This window comes from Epinephelus moara, chromosome 9, assembly GCF_006386435.1.
Source record: "Epinephelus moara isolate mb chromosome 9, YSFRI_EMoa_1.0, whole genome shotgun sequence".
NCBI lineage: Eukaryota > Metazoa > Chordata > Actinopteri > Perciformes > Serranidae > Epinephelus > Epinephelus moara.
In genome coordinates this window covers 24569336-24592106 of record NC_065514.1, presented here as the reverse complement: position 1 = coordinate 24592106, position 22771 = coordinate 24569336, and the positions used below count along the sequence as shown (strand labels likewise).

Genomic DNA, 22771 nt, shown 5'->3' with positions numbered 1-22771 from the left:
CTAAAGCTTAAAAAATGTAAAAAAAAAACTCATAAGAAATAATGTTTGACAGTTAAATTAGTTCTTTTTGTGAACAAAGATGCATCAGTCTTATGTATGTGTTGTATAAACAATAAATCATCACATGGAATAATAACTAATGTTCTGGGATTTGTTTTTAAGGGAATCTATGAAAAGTCAGAATACCAAGTGTGGACATACCTTGTAATTTGTGATCTTGTGGTGAAATCCAGGGATCTCATTGACCGAAGGACTTCTATACAGCCAAGATACTGGAAAGCAAAAATGTCAAAAGTTATATTCAAGACTAGAACATCATCTTGTACAAAAAACAAAACAAAAAACAACACACCTAATTTGTTTGTGTTACCAATCCAAACTCACTAAATCCAAATAACGGCAGTCCTTTAACATATACCAAATCACTACAACATACATTTAATATTTAGAACACAGGGATTAATCCCAGAGAGGGAAAGTTTGACTAGACCAAAGCAAATCAGGGACTTGCTGACATCACTGTCACAAGTGGTTTTTGACCACTAGTAGCGCTATGGAGCAGTGTTTTGTGAGCAAGTCCCTGATTTGTTTCCATTTTGCACACATATGCATGTCTGAAAGTGTGCAGCAGCGCAATATAATTTCCTGTCGCCAGTTTCATGCTAATCCATTGATCAACACTCTCTGGCAGTAACACGTCAGGATACAAAGAAGAAGTCTGCTAACTATCAAACATAGAGTAAACAATCTAGGATTAAAAAAACCTTAAAATTAGTTTTGAAAATGTTTTATGAGGAAGAAAATGCAAACATGATTGTTGGGCCTCAAGAACACATACAGTTTATTTTTATGAGAACAGATCAATTTTGTTATTTATAATAAAAGTCCATTGCTGAGCTACCCATTACCCAACAATGAACCAACCAACTCAACTAACAAATTACTTAAAATGTGTCCTGCACAAAAGGGGGATTCACACTGACAATTGACAGTGCTGCCTTTCAGTGGGTCACTGTTGTTAAAGCTGTAGTTGGTAACTTTTATTTAGAAAAAACCCTTTTGTGATATTTGCTGAAACTGTCACTATATCCTGTCCAAAGTACACGAAACAGACATGGAAAAAAATCATATTCCTCCTCCTTATAGTGCTTCTGATGGCATTTCCTAGAATCTACTGTGTGCGAAAGAAAACAACCAATCAGAGCCAAGGAGCAGCTGTCAATCATGTCAATCACTGCCTGTGAACTGCAGTCAAACTGAGCAGCGCTGATCAAATATGAACCAACATTTTGTTACTGCATTGCCTATTTCTCAGATGTTCTCAGAAACATATTTTAGTGTACTGTTTAGCTGTAAAATGAGAAAGTTGATCTTGCAATTGGGCGGTGCTTTGTTTTAGCTCAACTGTTTTCAACATGGCAGCCAGGTCACAAACACTCTTATTGATTGATGTAATTGACACAGGCCCCCAGGAAAGCTGCTTAGCCTTGCAGCAAATCTTCCCAGTGGCCACTCATGGTACTGCAGCAAAAAAGTCCCCAGGGGCCCCAAAAGCATCTTCCCAAACCACCACTGTCAAAGACACGTATGTAACACGGTTGACAGGACACCTCAAACTGCAAAGAAGGTCAATTATGAATCTCTCTATTATAAATGTTTGAGCCATGGTGGTTTTATATTTGTAAAACTTTCCTCAAGCTGAGAAAAGCGATTTAAAAATCTGTGACATCATCACAATGTAAAGTCTATGAGTTGAGCGGGAACTCACAGGAGGGGCCAGCAGGAGAAACATTACTGCACATATTCAGTGGGCCACATACCGTCAAAGTAAACCTGGAAGCTAGAAAACCTTTTTTTGGCATATGCACCTGGCAAGCAACTCCAGTGGAAAGAATAGGCATCATCTGGATTGACAGCTGCATTAGAGACTCCTCAGCTCTGATTGGTTGTTTGCCATCAGCTGCTGTGGCTTCTTACAAATGCCACATAATTGTTCATTTTAGTTAATATTCTTTCATTGTTGCAAGCAGACCTAAAGCTGTATTACATCGGCAAATGTGTGTCATGATTTCAACATGTAGCAGGAGTTCACAAAGCCAGCGTCTGACATCAGGTTGATGCAGAGTTGGGATAAAAAAAATTAAGCAATTTGGAAACCGCATCAGTGTGTTACTATGCCACATGAGGTGACTGTAGTCCTCCCATCCCATAAAACAATCTTCAGTACCAGCCACCTACTCACATTACAACACCTCCTCTGATTAATATCGCGCAGACTGAGAACATTTTGTGCTGACGAGTTCCTATCGTTATCAGAATCACATTCATAATCCGGCTGTAAACAAAACAGACATCCAGACACACTTACGTTTCTATTTCCACTCCTTTTCAAAAAGTTATATTAGAATCATAACTTTCACATTATGAGGCCGCTTCTCTCCAGTGAGCGTTTTGCAAGCACCAGCAAACAAATACCGTTTTGTCAACATGACGTTTGCAAATTTTTAATGTTATCTATTTTCAGAGCAGTGAGTTTGAAGTGCACAATTCAGCGGGGCCAAAAATATATCAAACAGTTCTAAAATTGGTACAGACCTATTCTGAGCACAATGTTTTCTCTCATGCTGTACAACAAACAAGTACATGGTTCACACAGTAAAACTGAACTTCAAATTAATTATGAAAATCAATGGGAGGCCAGCTCTGAAGAGCTCATAAATGATCCCAGTGAATAACAGCCTCTGAGTGAGCGCAGGTCCTTTCACATGCACCAACAAAACCACAGACACACACACACACACACTGCTGGCTCTATACCAGGCAAAGACCTGACACATTAAGTCATATATCATACTGGCTACAGCTGTTGCTTACTGGAGTTTTGATGCTGTACTCACAACTTAAACATTTAGTTTGTTTCCACATTGTTCCTACAGCTTAAGGCAAGTTAGATTTAAGAAGTTTCAAGACTTTTTTAAATGCGATTCAGGATGAAATTGAAGGACCAGTTTTACAATGACCAAAATTGAAGGAGAAAACCAAATATGAACCTACATCACTCTTTTAATGTAATGTCCAGATCTGGGAAAAACTGCATTATCCAAATGATAAACACTTATATCCACTGATGAACTGAATGTGGTGACAGAGACACATGCTAGTTTTTCTTGTGAGGCCACTATGTTTGAATAGTTGTTGTTTTATTGTGGATTTTTGTATTAAATGTTGTATTTGTTGCATACTAATGTGTTCTGATTGGCTGCTACCTTGGCCAGGTCTCTCTTGTAAGAGATTTTCAATCTTAATGGGACTTCCTGGTTAAATAGGAGTTAAATAAATAAATAAATAAATAATCAATCACTTAGGGTTGGGGACAATTTTGCATGTTTATTCTAACATATAACATGACTTTTCTGTGTTGTGGCAGAGATGAGGGTGGTACAGAACTTAAATAGGGAACTGTATGTGGCATTTGTTGGCAAATTTTCTTGGCATTTTTGTGTTCCTCACTCTGTTGTGGGATTCCACTGCCTTGATGAACTTTTCCAGAAATACAGCTAGCCTTGTATGCATTGCCTTCTACCTGTTTCAGCCCAAATCTTGGTTAAATGGCCAATTTCCACTGAATCTGAACTTCCCCTTGTCATCCAGGGTACAGTGACAGCTAGCTAGCAGACAACACCCCTGCCAGAAACAAAATATGAGTGAAGTTAGTTCCGCTATCTTGATCTGCATGACTTTATGTGAGAGGTAATTGGTCATTTTTTGTTTGTTTTTTTAAAGTAGAATTGTAGTAATAGATGTAACCAATTATTTTGAGATTTTATGATGCAACTTCAGAAATAAAATATTCCTAAAATCCTGCTTCCTATGTCTTAGCATTTTTAAGGCCTTGAACAGATTTATTTAAGATATTTTAATACCAATTAAAGCCTTAGTTTTAGATAAATTCATAGATTCCTTTTAAAACTTTTTAATGATAAACGGGAAACCTTATCCACATATAAAACATGGCTTAGTTTAACTCAAGTTAAAGACGTCAGAAAACTTCTTCTTGTTTCATAATGTGTACTGTTGTTATATCATACAGTCCAGTTTGTTCAGTCTAGACAGAATATGTCAGGTCAAGAGGATAAAGCACTGAAATTTAATAAACAGGCGAAATGAAGTAGGTTGTTGAACTGTATTAATAGATGTTGAATAACATGAAAAAATGTGCACCAAAAATGCAGGATAAACAGTCATGGATGACAACACAGGCAGCAAATAATTAGAATATACTAACCATGGCAAATAGGATGTTGATAACAATAATTAAAGCAGCTATAATATAACAAGGGATCACATTGTGATAGGGGTCGCCAAGATCTGCAGTTCCTCTCAGCTCCATGGATCTTTATTGTGGTTTTTAGTTAAGTTTTAGCCATTTGTTGAGGACTTTTTTTTTGCATAAACACACAGCGGCCATGGGCTAAAAGTGTGAGCGTAAACAGTGTCACTGTCAATCAATGTCCCTTTAGAGTAATGGTGCATGATGCGCGCGGAGTGACCACATGATGCTAATTAAAAGTGCTGTGAGCATAACACCACGTTGAACTCAATACACACAGGATCTCAAACCACAGGGAAAGCAGAGGGTGGGGGAGCACGGACCGGACCCATTTCCCCTCTCACAGTGTGGATGCTTTCAGCAGCATTGACTGGACAAATAAGCGCTCCTGTCCTTAATGCAGTTAATGGAATGTCACGCTGGTCACAGATACTGTAGGCTTTGTTCAGGCAAGTTGTAGTAGGTGTCACATGATGGCAATCATACTGTGTAACTTGATTTGGAATATAACACATTTCATCTTGCTCTTCTGTATGCTCATTCAGCCCTCCTAAAATCAAATGCTGCTTTTTGTTTAATGTGCTGCGTGAATAAAAAAGGAAGATGCACACTCTCCTGCTACGTTATGGTTCCAGTGAAAATGGTTTGCTCCATTTTTTCATTCACTTTACACCTTGAAGAGCCAGGGCTCAGCATCATCACTCCTCATGCTAGTGACTCATTGCCGGCATGATGACATTCACAGCTCTCGTAGTTGTGCGCCAACTTGTGCCCCTTTAAATGATGTATGATGGCCGAACGTTAACATGAGACACGGATGAGACGAGACAAACATGCACTGTATGTCGATTTTTTGTCCTAATCCACCATTTCACTATCTGCATGCTAAAACAGCTGTAGAGCTCACGGAGATGCACAATGTACAGAAATAACACATCACCATGGTTACAAAAGCATAACGCTGTGGCTCCACATATACAAGACGGACTGTATGAATTGAAATGTTTACATGACACTGATAATTGCTGTTTTTGTTTTCCCATCACAGGTTTTTCCTCTGCTTTTCTCAAATGCTGACCTCCTCTATTTCCTGAATTATTCAATGTCTTTTTTCTGGTCGCTGCTCCTTCACTCAGCCTTCTGCTGTAGCCAACCTACATACACCCACTCAAGGGCATGTTGTGATGTGCCAATGAAACTACATTATCTCTCCTTTATCGCCCTCCTCCTTGCAGGTAGCTGAGCTTGAGTCATTGAAAGAAAAGAGAGAATGGGAAAAGATTTGGGAGAGGACAAAAACAGAAATGAGACAGAGAGACCACCAACCTTCACAATGTATGTCACTCCTGGACCAGAGATCTTCTCGCTTGAGTGTAGCCATCCTCTGGAGGGTTTGCTCACCAGTCCACCACCTCCACCTGGATTCCAGTCCTCTCCACCGGGCTGGAGCTCGTCCAGCCGGCTCTTCTTGCTCATACTGACGGCTGGCTCCAGCTGCGAGCAGGGGGTTGAATGGGAGGCCGAGCTGCACAGAGAGCCGCCCACACCAGAGGCTGCTGCCGCTGTTGCTGCTGCTGTCGCCGCGCTGGGGCTCGGGCCACTGGAGCTGCCTGAGCCCGATCCCCCACCCCCCTGCAGCTTAGACACAGCCAGGTCCTTGACAGCCGAGGGCAGACCCTTGATGCCCAGCAGGCTGCCTGAGTTACTGAATTTCAGGCTGGACACCTTGTTGATGAGGGTGCAGAGGGTGGTGCCTCCATCTTCCAGGTGGTCAGAGCCGTGGCTGGTGGGGGTGCTGGAAGCGGTGGTGGTGGAGGAGGGCTGGACCTCAGTCGGGGGTGTGTAAGATGTCTCGGCTGCAGACTGGGGGGTGGCCGAGACCTTGGGGTTCATGGAAAGGCCGTGGAGAAGCTCATCGACGGATGTTACTGACTCATTCCTGAAGCGGTTGTATTTGGTACGGTGAAGCATACCCTTCTCTCTCTTGCTCTCTCCCCTCTCTCCACCAACCGACACGCACAGCCTGCCTCTTTCACAAGTGTGCTGGCAGACGTGGCTGAGCCGTGCTGATTACCCTCTCCTGTAACATAGCAGCAGCGGTACAGGCAGCAAACGCCTTTTAGCAATCACAGGCCACCTGACTGTAATTTTCTCTATTGAGGTTACAGTGGTGGTTGTGTTGAGCTGCTGCTGCTGCTGCTGCTGCTGCTGCTGCTGCTGCCGCTGTCGCCAAAGTCCAATCTGCTCTCAGTAAAATCCAGAGCTGCAATCCAATCCGTCAGAGAGAAATATACAGACACAATCCATGGAAACACAGCATTGAGGCAGAGGAAGAAGAGGATGGAGAGGAAAAGGTCTCTAAAAGGCTGCCAGTGTTGTGGTGCAGCTTGTTTGGTTTCCAGCGGTGATGCTGCTGCTGCTGCCGATTTCTAGCCTCAAAAATCCAAAAAGTAAAATAACAGAGAAAGGTCTATGTTGTCGATGATCACGGATACTGCGAGGGAAGAGCAAATACTCTCTACTGACTGCTGCCTGCCTGCCTGCCTGCCGGCTCAGTGCTAAAGCATGACTCACTGATCTGAGAAAACCTTCTCAACAAAAGGCTTGCTGAACACTGCAAATCACTTCCTGTCGGAGGGAGAAAAAAAACCTCCCACTTACAGCACACTGGAACCAATCAATTTTTAAATTCCCCAGTCTGATATTTATTCTCTGTAATTTGTTTTTCTGGGAAAAGGAAATGAGGAATGAGAGGTAGCTTGATTATTTAACTCAGTGACATAATTATCGAGAATAATTTGCTTGAATTCTCGTTACACGCAATTAATATCTTATTAAATGGATGAACTGATAAAAGTTGTGATAAAAGGGTGATAAATGCAATAAACTAATTACAGAAATGATAATAAATAAATAACGAACACAAGCATCCATTGAATAAACAGCTACAATCAGAGTGACTGCCAAAATCTTCTCTAACAAAAAATACAGACGTAGTTGATTCAAGAATAAAATCTCTATTTATATGTTTCATAAAGATGCCATTTTCCTAAAATAAACCTCTATACAGGGAATCATTGAAAGCAAGAATACAGTAAAATTTTGGTAAGACTGGAAATACGCAACATCATTCATATATTGTCCATGTTAATTTATAATAGCTGCAGAATATGGGCAGACATCACTCCTGGTTCTCAGTTATGGACTTTCAAAACCCTATGACTGCTTAATACACTTGTTGTTTCTGCACAAAATATTAATAATCAGGCATTAATGCAAAGATTAATGATTTTTTTCTATTAAATTGTTTTGAGAGCATTTGTCTAATGTGTAGCACTAATTTTCTATCAGTATTCTGCAACAAAGGAATCAAAAATTCAGTTCCCAACAAGGAAGCGGATACAATCTCACAGCTTGTCTAAAATACCCAGCAGTTGGTCCAGGTTGAATTACATGAATGGCACAAATAAAAAAAAGAAACACAGCATGAACGGCATGTTTCTCAGGCAGATGAGTCAATGAAACAACCAAAAGGATAACACAAAAAGCCCATGGGTCTCCTTAAAACCAGCAGCAATGAAGCATCTTTGTCTCCCCGGTAGCGGTAAGCACACAGCCAGACACCATTCATGTAAAATGTCCTCAGGAGCATCTAGCAAAGCCGAAAGACTGACACTCATTCATAAGCAGCTTCCGCTCTCACTCTGCTGCAGATTTCGCACTGCAGTCCCTCCCAACATCTCTCTTTCCTGCCTGGCAAATATAGAAAAAAAAAAAAAAAAAAAAAAAAAGACAGCACGTCTGCTTTCTCTCCTCAGAAAAAAAAAGGCAAACACAGAAGCAGGGAAGAAAAGGCAGGCCCTGGCAAATCAAAAGAGGAGGCAAGAAGACAAAGGAGAAGAAGAGCAGAGAACAAAACGCATGCAATATTTAGTCTTTTATGTGAATGAAATAGCAGGCTGGCATACCAATGTTTCTGTGAATGGAAGCAAGGCCTTTCTGCCTCTGCAAGGCAATCCCTTGGGATGGCATGGTCTTATCCAATGAGGAGCCGGCTGGATGACTCATTCAGGGGAGGCTTGCAGAATAGTGGAAGAGACCATTCCAGACGCAGGTGTACATTTTGTTTTCTCACTGCTGCCCTTTCAAAATGATACGTACATCATCAGATTTGAGATGTTGGCATGATTTAATAAGATGGTGTTCTGTTTACAAAATAAGAAACAAGAAAAATATCCAGTAAAGGAATTAGAAGTAAAAATGCCACCCCCCTCTGGTTTTGATTGTCACCATTATCAGGGTTTTTTTTCCACATTCATGTGAACAGTTACCACCTACACATTTAATTAGCAATTTACTGTTTATATGTATGAGGGCACATAGTACAAATGTACTAGAACAACAAATGTATTTTGGATTGATAAATATGGTTAGACATATATTTGGACATTTGTCTTTAGAAAAAACATAATGTGCATCAAATTTGATTTTATCATTAGAATGACACACTGTATGCTAATATCAAATAATGTACCTTTTTTGGAAATTTTAATAATATATCATAAAGTCCATTGGAATATTATTACCCTCTGAGATAGTTATGATTAATGATTCTTTTTTTTTTCACTGCAAGCAAAAATATTTATCAGTTATTACCAGTTTGCGTAACAGTATTTGTTACCTACTTGTTTTGCTAGAAGAAAAAGGAGAAATTAAAATTATTTAAACAAGAAAAGACTACACTGTCTGAAGCTTTGATATCATACAAAATTTTAAAAAACCATCATCATCTTCCAGTTTTACACTCTTGTCTTGTTGTTATTACTCCTAATAACTTGAATCTGTGCCACAAACTCAGAAATCACCATTCTAAGACCAAAAATAATGCATGATAGTATAATAACGTGATCAGTGCAAGCTGAGTCAGTACTGTATGGAAGCTCAGGAGTGCCAGTATCAAAGTGAAATAATCAAATTGAATTTTAATTTGCTGGTATTCATTTTCAGTTTGAATGTTTGGGATAGCACTACTGCCAAAAATCAAATTAGAGCTATATACTCCACAGTAAAATAATTTTCAGTTATCTTGCTAAATAACCCTGTACAACCCTGCTCGTCCAACTATGAGTTTCTTCCCAAACAGGTTATGTTAGAACGAAATAGCAGTCACTCTGATACCATGCTATGCTATATTTTAAGACAATGTTCTCCTCCTTCAGTTCTAGCCTCAGTCTTCTTTTTTTAAAGATTATTTTTGGCCCTTGATTGATAGGACAGTAGTAGCGTAAATGCGAGGATGACATGCAGCAAAGGGCTGCAGGTCGAAATTGTACCTGTGGCCGCTGCAGCAAGAACAGAGCCTTAGTACATGGGGCGCCTGCTCTACCATGTGATCTACTCTGCATCCTACCCTCAGCCTTTCCACATGACTTTTTTTTAAACAACCAACAGAGTCACTGAGCTTTTGTTTGTTAGCTAGAACTTTACACAATCTGCCAGCCACAGTTTTTCAGCAGTCAAAATCAATGATCGGCGTCTAGAAATAAGAAGCCGGCTTTTGTCTACCTCTGTCAGATGTAAAGGCGTTATTTTTCAAATTTTGAAAGGTAGGAGAGATGAGATTGAAATGGTCGACAGACATATCAACAGTATGTAAGGGGGGAGGGGCTCATGGAAGGGTCAGGATGAATCCTGCTGACTTTTCTTCTTGCACCACAAGCAGGTCAACAGTTTTGTCTTTTAGTGAAATATAATAATAATGACATGTATTGCCATGAAAAGAAAATTCATGACTAAATGCATGCAAAACTAGTAACTTTTCCAACAGTCTCAGCTCTAGTTCATGTTCAGGGCTAATTAGCAAAGGTTAGCATGCTAACACACAAAGGTAAAATGATGAACATGGTAAACATGGGCAGCTGTGGCTCAGGAGACAGAGCGGGTCGTCTGCTAACTGGAAGATCGGCAGCTCAATCCCCAGCTCCTCTTATCCCAGTTGTATCCTTCGGCAAGGTACTGAACCCCCTGCTCCCGATGGCATCAGTGTGCGAGTGCGTTTAAACTCAGTAGCATATTGCACCTTGTATGGTACTCTTGGCCACCAGTGTATGAATGGGTGAATGTGACTCTGGAGTGTAAAAGTGCTTGGAGTAGTCAGAAGACTAGAAGGGCGCTATACAAGTGCAAGTTCATTAGACACTATACTTGCTAAACATCAGCATGTTAGCTTTGTCACTGTGAGTATGGTAGACACTTTACTGACACTATGGACACTTTATGGACACCACAGCTGTCTGCTGTTTTGCACATACAATCACTTGCACTAGATGTGCTCCCTTTATCCACTACTCATTTTCATTCACTGCTGCTCATTATTATCCACTTCCTATTATTTTCATTATTATTATTATTATTATTATTATTATTATTGTTATTGTTATTTATCGCCGTCTCTTGTATTTTTGTACTTATTTGCATGCTAGTTATTTAAGTTTAATTTTGAAATCTTTAATCTGACTCTTTCTCCTTGACTGCTGTAACACTGGAATTTCTCAATTATGGGATCAATAAAGGTGTATCTTATCTTATCTTATCTTATCTTATCTAAGAATGCTGATGTGAGGATTAAGCCCTTGAGTCTCAATAAGCCACTAGCATGACTGTAGACTTATAGCTCAGTTATGCTCTCTGCATGAATGGTTGCATGCCGATGAGCCAACGCGGGATTGTGATGACAAAGTGTTTGGATCTTTACGGTTTCTACTCATGGCAAACCAATATTCTCCCAAACTGTAGGGGGCATTATAACGAAATGCATGTCTCAGGCATGGCTCTCAATCCGCACCCACGTAGTTCCCAAATGTCGTATGGACAAATGTCGTATGGACAAATGTCGTATGGACTATGGAAAACCCACCACACAGAACCCCTGTGAAGGACCATGTCTGATGGTGTAACATCACTTCGACCTTGCGTACACTCATAACCATTGCGCATGCATCACGCATAAGTCAAGCATTGGTATTGTTAGTTACTGCAATTAACACAAAATATTTTAAACTAGGGCTGTTGAGCAATTAAAAAATAATAGAATTCATTACTTGCTCTGTGATTAATTAATCTAAATTAATCGTATACATCAACTTAAAAGTAAAAGTAAAAGTATTTTAAAAAATTTCAATTCAAATGAATTTTGGCAGATGTATCATAGTAAAGCTGCTGGATTTTAAACAGAATTGTCCCCCTGTCCTCTACCACCGAAACTCGACTGCAGTCCTTTGCAATCCATTTTGCGAGGGAGCTAGTTAGTCCGTCACAGGTAGACTTACTCAGTTTGCTTCTAAACGCCTGGTCTAGTGCGGCTTGACAAGGCTGTCTGCTAGCACTATAGCATCAGAGGCTGTGCTAGCTCGGACCTCTAGGTTTGCTGCTACTGTAAATGCTTCGACAACCAGGTACTTAAGAAAAGGCAGGATTATCTGGAGTATCTGCTGCTGCTGGAATGAATGGTGGTGGCTGGTCACTGGGGGCATTTCCTGTGTAGCTTAGGCCACAGCATGGAGCTTCCTGTCACGTATGATAGGGTCCATCTGTGGTTACAGCTGATGTAAGCATCACAGGTTGAAGAGCATCTAATAAAAAATAAATAAGATGCCACAAACCGGATCAGGATTATCCTCTTTGAATGAAATTCTTAGCAACCCACAAGTAAGTGACTTTCAAAATAAGAGCGCACTGCTCATGTCAACACTGACAACATAAATATGAATCTGTCTTTTGCTTATTACATAAATCTTGTGCATTGACTAATAGTGCATTTACAAAATAAAAGGTGACACAGAAGTCGTCAAGATGATCATCTGAAGTTCATAGTATTTTATAGATGTACTAATGACTAATACTGAGTAAGAACATGTGTTTCACTGCAGTTAAATATATGATTTAATATCTGTTTTCTATCTCATTTTTCGGACATACATTAAGAGTGAATGAGAAAGGAGAGACAGACGAAAAGAGCATCCATTGGCAAGGAAAGCAGCAGACACTTCTCCACTTGACTACTGTTGCCAGGTTACCAAAAACATTCAAAAAAGCAAGAGTTATTTTCAGACTAGCTCGAAGCAAAATAACCAATGTTACAGAAAGGGCAGACACAGGCAACTGGTAAAATGTGACCATTTTTTGTTATTATTATTTTTTAAATGCATTATTCACCGACAGCAGATAAAGGGTTAGGGTTGGTTGGCTCCAGGGATTTGGCTCATAATTTAGGTTTGTAATATTTGAGGAGACTTTTAACATTCACAATTAAAAATGAACCCCAGTCGCCCACCCAGAGTCTAAAAGCACCAGTGCCAAACCAGACCTGGAAGACTGTTGGGCTTTTGTCTTCAGCAGGTATAACTGGTATAGTTCATTGGGTTGCTGCAATGAAAATGTCAAACCTGCTTCCACAAGGTTTTGTGAGGAAATAAAATCACTTCAACAGAAGGAAAATAATGCTTTAATTTGTTCAAGCAGACCATCACTCTGATTACAGTGAGAGAGGCTACTCTCACACCTGCATAGGTATCCCAGTAGCATTCATAGGTCAAACTTCCACAATCACACTTACAACTCATCAAAAGCAGACAACTTCTCAAACAAGTTAGTTTTTCTCTCCACAACACACAGTTATGTTAAGGGGACCCTGTCATGTACTGGGACAAACCCCAATAGAGCAGAAGCAAGAGGACTTGTAAGAGACACCACGCAAGCCTTAGACATGTGTTAATCACCCACAGACGATAAGTCAAATGATCCAATGGCTCTTGCGCAGCACAACAATATTTCTGAAAAAGTATTTATGATTATGATTATAAATAGGCTACTGCATGTGAAATGATGAGGCTGTCAAAATCAAAGTGGAATATATAAAAAAACAAACAAGCACTCAGCGCCAATATGACCTCAGAAAGACGCTGGACTCTTATAACGGACAGACTTTAAATTTCGGTTGGAATGAAAAACTGGTTGACAATATTTTAAATGTTTAATGACGTTAGAATTTAACATAGCGTGGACATAAACATTATGACATTTTGCAGAACTGCTTTTTGTTCTCCACACCTTGTTGCCAAATGTCATTATTCTACATCAAGATGATGTTTGGTGAGACAGTTGGAAGACACTGGATTTTGGTTACTGTCAAATTGACGCTGGCATTGTCCTGACACTGAAGTTTGGTCGCCCGACAACACAACCTAAATTCAACCAAATATCAACATCTAACAGCGTTGGTAGCCAGCTAGGTGGTGCTACATTAAAAGTTAGGTATCATCAAAATTGACTTTTAATTTATCCTGAGGGTCATTAATGTTTGGACCAAATGTCATTAAAACCAATTTAATAGTTGTTAAGGTATTTCACTAAAAATACAAATGTGAACCTCTTGATATTAAAAGAGGAAAAAGAAAGGGGATCACCAAACTCTTTAGGGTTGATCCTCAGGAGGCCAGGAATGTCTGTAATAAATGTCACAGCAATCCATCCAATAGTTTTTGAGACATTTTAGCCTGGGCGTCAGTGGCTGACTAACCATCTGACCGACACTGCCATACTCCGCTAAGAGGCTACAGTTAGAAATCCAAAGTCAAGTATTAAAGTCAAGTCCTCAGGAACAGTGCTGGGTTTCAAAGCCAATTTGACATAGTAGCCAAACCGTGGGATTACAACTTCAGGGTCCATCACCTGCCATGAGGCCCAAAAATACCTTTTCTTATAAACTTATATTGTAAAAGAGACATCTGAAAATCATCGTATAAATGGGATTTGAGCCATTCAGTCTAATAAAATTTCAAAAATTGTACGATTAAATAATTTCATCCCCATTCAAGTTTGCAGAAGGCTAAACTTGAAGTTAGCCCCTTGGCCAGCTGGAGTCTCTTGTGTGCTTGCTCTTTGGGCCCCCAAAAGTGGGAGATCGAGTTACTCTATAGGTGACAGTTTAACTTTTCTGACTTCATGTGCCACTGAGCAACTTTCATTGGAATGAATGGGGCCCTCCAACACTGTATCCAGTTCTCTTTATACATCCACGATCAAAATATGCAGAAGACATTAGAGAAATCTTAAATAAGACTTTTTTGTGGATGGAATGAGGAGAACTAAATGGTCAGGCCATGTACATTTTCATAGTTTTCTGCATTATAATATTCAAAATGGGACCGCGCTAACAATAATACACTCACTTTTTAATTTCTATTTTTGTTGCAAAAATAAGAATTTATAAAGTAAAACTGCAAATGACTAAATGCAAGTTCAGTTTTGATTAAATAAACCGTCCATAGCACCTGTTTGCTGTCAACTCGTTGCTTTATTGCTCTATTATTGCACTGTGACAAGAACACAACCATCTACTTGTTTAACTGTGGGTTACATCACATTACCATACCGTATATAGTTAGTCTATACATATTAAGTGGGCCAGGGACACCTCTATATTTGACAAAAATATAAATAAAAGTTACACAACATTTGGTTAACAATATGTTCACACTGAATGGAACTGAGTGTCATTTTTCTTGCCCCACATCCATGACCTAATATGAGCCTGTTTGTGACCACATTTCAATAACATCGCCGTCTGCGGTTATACAATTGTGTGTCATGTTTCTTAAAAGCTCAATGAAACACGATCAAATGAATAGCAAAGGGAAACAATATTGATAGCCTACTTGAAGAGAGCAGAGTGATGTAAGAATTTCCTGTGTGGACAATGAGTAGCCTTGAGAGCTCATTTTCATAATCATGTCCGGGGCATCATTTGAGCTTTCTGTGAATGGTTCATTAAAAAGCAGCAGAGGCAGCAGATGCAAGAGGATCATATAATACACATCTAGTGTATTCATGGGAGTGTGTGTGTGTCTGTATAGCTCTATAGACACATTTACACTTTCCAATCCATTTTTGTACGTCAGCTAACAAAATACTGCTTATAGAACGACCCACGCAACAACCTGCCATTTTAATTAAACCTCTTTAAGGATACAGCACACCTCATGAGTTTATTGTTACTGTAATATTAACACAGTACGAATGCAGTAAAAGACCTGTGGAATACGTCAGAAAGTACTGGTAGAGGAAGTCTTTCCGAAAAGTTTAAGAATAAACTGGTATCTATTTGATTTTCTATTTTCTTATGTGATAGACATATAGGCTAGTCTAAATCTATATCTGTTGGTAGTGTTTAAATAGGCCAACTACATATACACTGTGATTAGGCAACCAGCCCAAATGACCCATGTTTTCTAACATCTTAGTATAAACTATTTTGCATTTTCTAATGTATGAAAAAGTGCATTTTTTGTATCCTGACCAGCTGTCATTTATTGCCAAAAATATCCCAAGCAAAATTAAAAAGTTCTGGGGCATCGGTGGCTTAGTGGTAGAGCAGGCGCCCCATGTACAAGGCTGCTTCCGCAGCGGCCCGGGTTCGAGTCCAGCCCGTGGCACTTTGCTGCATGTCACTCCCTCTCTCTCTCTCCCCCTTTCACACACTCACCTGTCCTGTCAATTAAAGGCTAAAATGCCGAGAAAAATATCTTTAAAAAAACCTTTCAGGGCCAAGGGTTGTGGTTGCTGTAGTTTGCAAACACTTTGAATTTCGGGCCACATTGACTCACACTGCCTCTGCATCACTTCAGCATATCCTGGTACGATGCAAGACCAGTCTAACACGGGGAAGATACACTTGGAAGCACAACCAGGTACTTAAGCGCTTGGCAGCTGAGCTTGAGACCAAGAGGGTACCACCAACACCATGTCTCTCAAACCTCAGGATAAGTTCAAACGGCCTGCATTGTTTATCTGGGAGGGAGACAAACAAGGAGCAAGCCTCTTGCCTCCCGATTCAAGCCTGTAACATGGAGCCAAAGACTGGGAAGTGCGCACTGACCTGGGCCAGTGTCTCATAGTTACACCTGAGATAGCAGCGTCCAACTTATAACCAGACCTGGTCCTCTGATCGATGTTGTGTCAGCGCATGGTCCTCATAGAACTAACTGTCCCTTAGGAGGATGCCAGGAGAGCCGTTTGAACGCAAGAGATTGCGCTAGGCTGAACTCATAACTAAAGCAGCGACTAAAAACTAAAGCAAAGCTGAGGTGCGACTGATCGTGATGGGTTGCAGAGGCTTCGTTGCTAGATCCACCACTAGGCTCCTCAAGGAAATCGGAATTAATCGGCAGGCCCAGAGGAAAGTGATGTAGGATCTGGCCAGTACAGCTAAGAGGTGCAGTCATTGGCTATGGCTGAAGAGAAAGGATCCCATCTGGGCCCCTAGGTGACCACAGATGAGCTAACCTTCTGACACACACCCAGGCCTGATCAGCCTGTGGTGAGCCTGCTGCAATAAAGGTATCTTGTGATAAAGGCCGAAACACCCGATGATGTTGAGGTGCACAACTGATGATGTGTCAGGGGGCGGCTCTACCATGGTCACAGCCGAAACCTGTATGCTCTGGCACAAAGTGTGCTGAAACTTCCTCTTTGTAACACCAAGTCCTAATCTGAATATGTCATGGATGTCTAAAGAGAACTGGATACAGTGTTGGGCGTGAGTCCCAGTTCATTCTAAATGTTGCTCAGTGGAGCATAAAGCAAAAAAACTGAGTATGTATAGCTGCAGCTGGAGCAGCCTACCAGATACTTAACTCACCCACTACACTTGCATGTCAATCCATGATTCCTTCACCCCTTGGTCTAGAAGTGGAAGCCCTGAAGAAAATGCTACATTAGCATTCAGCTAGCTATGAAGTGTTAGGTTAAAAGAGGGGCAATTACGGTATGGGTTAGGCAAATGGCGAGGGTTACATCTCCTTGCTTACAAGTTGCATCACGTCTTCATGTATGACGAATTATACACATTTATAAAGCCTAGAATAGCTGCAGGATAAAATTATGTTATACTCATTTAAGTTTGCGGAGGGCAAGTTAGCTGCTCGGCCAGAGGAAGTTAGCCACTCAGCTCACAAAAATCTGTGGTGCACTTGCTCTATGGGCCCAACGATGCAGAAGACCTGGATAATTTTATAACTGAGAGGTCTAACCTTTTGGCTTCATGTAACTTCAGTAACTTTCATAGTAACGATCAGGGCCCCACCTCTCATACCTCGATCTGCTAAAACACTAAAATCACTGGCGAGTGAAGGGAGTATCATTGATCATTCTATTACACTGCAATGTTCTGCTGGGAAACCTCAGGTCCTGCCATTGATGTGGATGCCACTTTATGTGCCCCACCCACACAGGTACCATAGCAGACCAAGTACCCTCCCTTATAGCAACAGCACTCTGCTATGGCAATTGCCCCCCCTGCAGGACAATGCACCACGCCATGATCTATGCTCTTAACACTACAATCCCCCCAAAATAGGACATTTCTGCAATTCATTAACAAACTTCATATAAAATAATTTTGAAAAATCTTTAGAAACATAAAGCAACAGGTCGATATGACTTTTATATTATTTTACATAGACTAGCTACACACAAAAAGACGTCAATACAGTATAATTTGAAAATGTTAGCATAATTACTCACCTGTGAACTGATTAAAGTTATCTTGACACGAGATTCTGGTCACATGAGCTAAATCATCCAATGACAGCCTTTGTGCAATTTAAAGTAAAAAGCTAAAAGGGAGTTGTCACTTCTGTTGTAGGCTTTATCTGAAAATATGTCTGGCAACTAATTATATTCGGACAGGTATAATGACGACTACTATGAGTACAGGTGAGCAGCTGTGTCACTAATACCATTGACTTTCTTGCTGCAAACATGGCTGCACTGTCTAATTAACGTTAACCAGATGTACATTTGCCAAAACAACCTCTTAGTTTTCAACTTTGAAGCCTTGTTTTTTTGAAGGACGGGAAAAAAATAGAAACACTTATGATAAAGCATAAATTTTACCTTTGAGTCGCTTGGTCGCTTATCTTAGTTTGTTGACAAGAATGAAATGGGCTCATTGCGGCCATTGCTAGGAAAAACCTCCACTACAGCTGCGGTCACCACCTGTCAGTACCAGTGTGTGTTTCAGGGGGCAGTAATGAGCCTATTAGCACACCACTGTGAGTCGAAGAAGACGTCGCACTGCATAACTCACTTGGACAAGCGATATGAAGACGAGATTTGTGCTTTATCAGACCTGTTTTCAAACGGCGTGTTTCTGTTTTTAAGAGTCAAGACTTCAAGGATGAAATTTGACTGGTTGGTTTGGTGAATGTACTTCCGGTTAACCGCCCGACCTCCATTAAAGACCGGAGCACAGCTGCTTCCCTATGGAACAATCCGGGACTGCTGAAAAGATGAATCTGGTGCTTCTATATTAGATGCTAATAAAGCATCTCTAACCATTTCGCTTTCCAGGGGAGCATTTCTTATATTGACAGAACATTAGAAATATCTTTAAGTATACAACATCACTGCTAGGTCAACTGCAATCTGACAAACCAAAGAGGATAGCCTTCACAAAGGCAGGATATATGGTAGAGCCATGCACAGCTGCATCTAGTAAACCAATTAAATTGCCAACTTCGTCAAGTCAATTAAATAAGAAAAGAGAGATGTAGAGAACACACATTACTTGTCATTTTCCAATCATATTTGTTTGTGATTTTTAAGGTATGGAATTAGTACTGTTCCTCTATATATGCATATTTAGCTGACCACTGTTGGTGCAGCTGTTATAATGTTTGTTAAGGCTGTATTTTCAAACCTCACAGCATGCTGACTTAAACCTGTCATCAAAGTCTAAATATAGTAATTTATTTATTTATAATTTAAAATTTTATTTATGTATCATTTATTTTAATTAGGCCTACCAGGCATGTTGTTCTGCCTAGGAAAATAGGGAAATATATTCCAAGAGTGCATTTGAAATCTGGGAGTGCAGTAGTCCCAAGGATGGATCCACAACATAAGGCATGACTCATGTACTGTAGGTAATAACTCTTATAGGCCCCACATACACCATTAGCTTTCAGCATACAAAATGCGCTGCTGGTTTGTTTTAAAACAATGTTCATGATTGAACTAGTAAATTAACTGTGCAAAATTAGCTGTATTTTCTCAGCATAGAAGCTCAGTTTGTATAAAGATCTTAGATCCTACTCATCCTGCTGCTATCAAACAACACTACGTCCCAAAGTGCCTCAATTATCTTAAAAAAAAAAAAAGAAGATATTTCTGTTTCTGACCTATAATGGGTGACAGGGGTTTGCATCAGGTTCACAACACTGATTTCATACATTCAGTAGGAAGAGAACTGTCTTGTGACATCATGCCAGAATCAGCAAGTTGGCCTTGTGATACTGTTGTTGTGTGGCCAGAAATAAACCAGTTAAACCAGTATGAGGCAGTACCTGCTGAAAAAAGCACCTAATTTACATAACAATGTGTAAATAACTTTGCTGCCATGACTTTGAGTCATGACGTACGTAATAAACAAAGAACTATCTTCTTTTTTTTCTGCTTGTGCTCCTTTACTTAGTCACACGAGGGCGCTATAGCTCAAGTTTTTGGTAAAGCCATGAACAATATAAAAGCATTACAATGCAATACTGAGCTTTAGAAACTTGGTCTATAATCAACTTATTTTTTCCTCAGTTGCAGTTTTGTTATACAATAAATATCTTAATTTTGACATTAGGTTGAACTTTTTTCTCATTATTCCAAGTTGCATTAAATACAGAATATTAAATAACCATTCCTCTATGAATGTATGAGGCCTAAGCATCTCAGATGAAGTCTACAACCTACATCTAGAAAGGAAATAAGCTGTCAGTTAAGGACATCGTACCCTCTGAAAATATCATAACTGGCTTCCAAGGAGAAATGCTCGGCAGAGGTCGGTTAATAATTCAGATGGTAGAAAGTGTTCTGGTGTAAAAGGCTGACATGGCACTGTGCCACTCTGGTTTTGATCCTGCAGGGGTAATAACTTGTTTATAAATGGGTCAAACAGGTCTGTGAATATTTAATCTATCACCTGATGTAAAAAATATAAACATGAATTATTCATACATGGCAAAAATGTGATGCACTTGTGATGCACCAAGTCAATGTAAGCAACAGATAAACTCCATTTATTTGTGCTTCAAAAGCAAGTAGGTAGTTTTAATGTGAACAAAAACTAACTGCAGACAGACAGCAGTGAGGTACAGACTGTAAAAATCCAAGCTATGCCAAGGATGGCATTTTGGATGCTGGGGTTTCAAGCTGAATTTCACTCCTGGTGATATGATCTTGCTTAATGTCAAACATCAGAGGTATACTGTCATTGGAAAGAACTCTACTTCCCACAGTAACCTTCTTCAATCTGGCAATCAAAATCCTGTGACTAAACTCGGGCTTTGACTCTCTGGAAGGAAAAAAATAAATGCCCAATAAATATTAAAGACACTGTATAATCTCAAGTGAAAATGTCAAACTGCAAGTATAGCTCTGAAGGACCGTACTGAGGCTTTAGAAGGCAGCGACGGAGCACACATCTGAGACCTCTGTGAAAATAACTATAAACAGGCCACAGATGCTCCATCACTTACAAATTCAGATCAGTGCTCCTCATACACCATCAGTTTTATTGTTCCATACAAGCACTGCTTTCAGGATGTTCATTTTCATCAGTAAAAATAGAAATTAATGCATATTTGGAAGACAGGCAGCCCACGCGTCCTCAGACCGATGACCCTCATCTCCTCGTCAGTTTTTGGAAGGAGTCCCAACACCATCATCACAGCCAGGTGAGCCCCCCCTGCAGAAGGCAGGTGCTGGGAATTCTTTGCTGCACGCTCTATCAAGCTTCTCCATAAGAAGTGACACTGAGACATCGTATTCCGTCTGTTTATGATAGTCTCAGTGTCAAAAGGTGTGGTTCAGCCAACACAAGTGAAGCTCATGACGTCTTTAGAGGGCTCAGTGGCCGTCACAGCTTTCCTGTGGAGGGAAAAACAGAGTTGTACTGTGCAACTAGAGGAGGATAGACACATGAAATGTTTAGGGATTGATCTGTAGTGTGCTAAAATCTCACTAAATGCACTTAAAACCCAGAGAAGCTGTCTGTCACTATCAGAAATGCAAATTATTTTTTAAATATTGATAACAGAGGTTAACCTAGCCTGCCTCTAGACCTCTGAATCTGCAGCCACATCTCAGATTTTACCAGTAATTCAAATTATAATGATAGCTCAAGTTAAAGGACAGTTCACCCCAAAATAAAAAATACATATTTTTCCTCTTACCTGTAGTGCTGTTAATCAGTCTAGATTGTTTTGGTGTGAGTTGCTGAGTGCTGGAGATATCAGCCGTAGAGATTTCTGCCTTCTCTACAATATAATAGAACTAGATGGCACTCAGCTTGTGGTGCCTGAAGGGCAAAAAATACATTTGAAAAACTCAACAGCAATGTCTCTTTCCAGAAATCATGACCCGGTTACTCAAGATAATTTGCAGACCTTGTTGAGAGCAGTTTCATGTAGGAACTATCTACCAAACTACAACCCCCAGCTGTATCACTGCACAGAGGGAAGTGTGCATCTACTGCTAGCTCACCTAGCAACACTGAGCTAGCTCTCAGCTAATGTTACAGCCCAGCTGAGGAGGATATTAGTAATGTTTACATCTCACACTGTCCCAAGCACATGCCTCTTGTCTATGCATGCTTACTTTTGTGCAGCGATATGCTTGACAAGTGTAGTTCAGTACAAAGAAAATAGTTCCTACATGAAAGTGCTCATAACAAGGTCTGTGGATTATCATGTGTAACCCGGTCATGATTTCTGGAAAGAGACATATTTAAGAGGAGGCAGACGTCTCTATTGCTGATATCTCCAACACTCAGGGACTCGCACCAAAACAATCTAGACTGATAAACAGCACTAAATGTAAGAGGAAGAATATTTTTGGGGTGAAACTGTCCCTTTAAGCTAGTTTACCACTTGGAAACTGCTTTGCAGGGAGGGAGCTTGCATTGCAGTAGTAGATCTGCATTCAAATGAAACAAAGAGAGACTGGATCTGGGTCTATAAACTAAAACCAATGTTATTCTAGCTATTGTCCTCACCGTTTGCCCTGCATCTCTCTCTGCATCTGTCTCTTTATGCATCATTTGGTCATGTGGATCACTGTAAATTATGTATGTTGATCTGTTCTGCACACACGAAATCTGTTGCACGTATGTCCGTCCTGGAAGAGGGATCCCTCTTCAGTTGCTCTTCCTGAAATTTCTACCTTTCTACATATATACATACAATTGAATTGAACTGAACTGAATTAAACTTTTATGCATGTTTCTCCAAACCTTTACAGCTACAGGTACAGATGGATGACAAAACATTACCTTTAACTATGGAGACAGAATCCCCTTTAATGTTAAAGTTATATAAAGAAAATCTAAATGAA

At 40.1% G+C, this 22771-nt stretch overlaps 2 protein-coding genes across 5 annotated transcripts in view; both read right to left on the bottom strand.

Moving 5' to 3' along the window:
• Window positions 1-18354, bottom strand: part of shc3 (SHC (Src homology 2 domain containing) transforming protein 3) — a 32086-nt gene extending 13732 nt beyond the window's left edge. The window contains exons 1-4 of the mRNA XM_050053621.1: window positions 18284-18354; window positions 8299-8467; window positions 5657-6593; window positions 202-272 (exon numbers count right to left, since the gene is read on the bottom strand). Coding sequence (XP_049909578.1) covers window positions 202-272; window positions 5657-6301 — 716 coding nt within the window. The 5' untranslated portion in view covers window positions 6302-6593; window positions 8299-8467; window positions 18284-18354. The remainder of the gene's footprint in view (window positions 1-201; window positions 273-5656; window positions 6594-8298; window positions 8468-18283) is intronic.
• A 2578-nt stretch (window positions 18355-20932) lies between these two features.
• Window positions 20933-22771, bottom strand: part of sema4d (sema domain, immunoglobulin domain (Ig), transmembrane domain (TM) and short cytoplasmic domain, (semaphorin) 4D) — a 51079-nt gene continuing 49240 nt past the window's right edge. For all 4 annotated transcript variants that reach the window (XM_050053039.1, XM_050053042.1, XM_050053043.1 and 1 more), the window contains one exon: window positions 20933-21307. In XM_050053039.1, coding sequence (XP_049908996.1) covers window positions 21287-21307 — 21 coding nt within the window. In that variant the 3' untranslated portion in view covers window positions 20933-21286. The remainder of the gene's footprint in view (window positions 21308-22771) is intronic.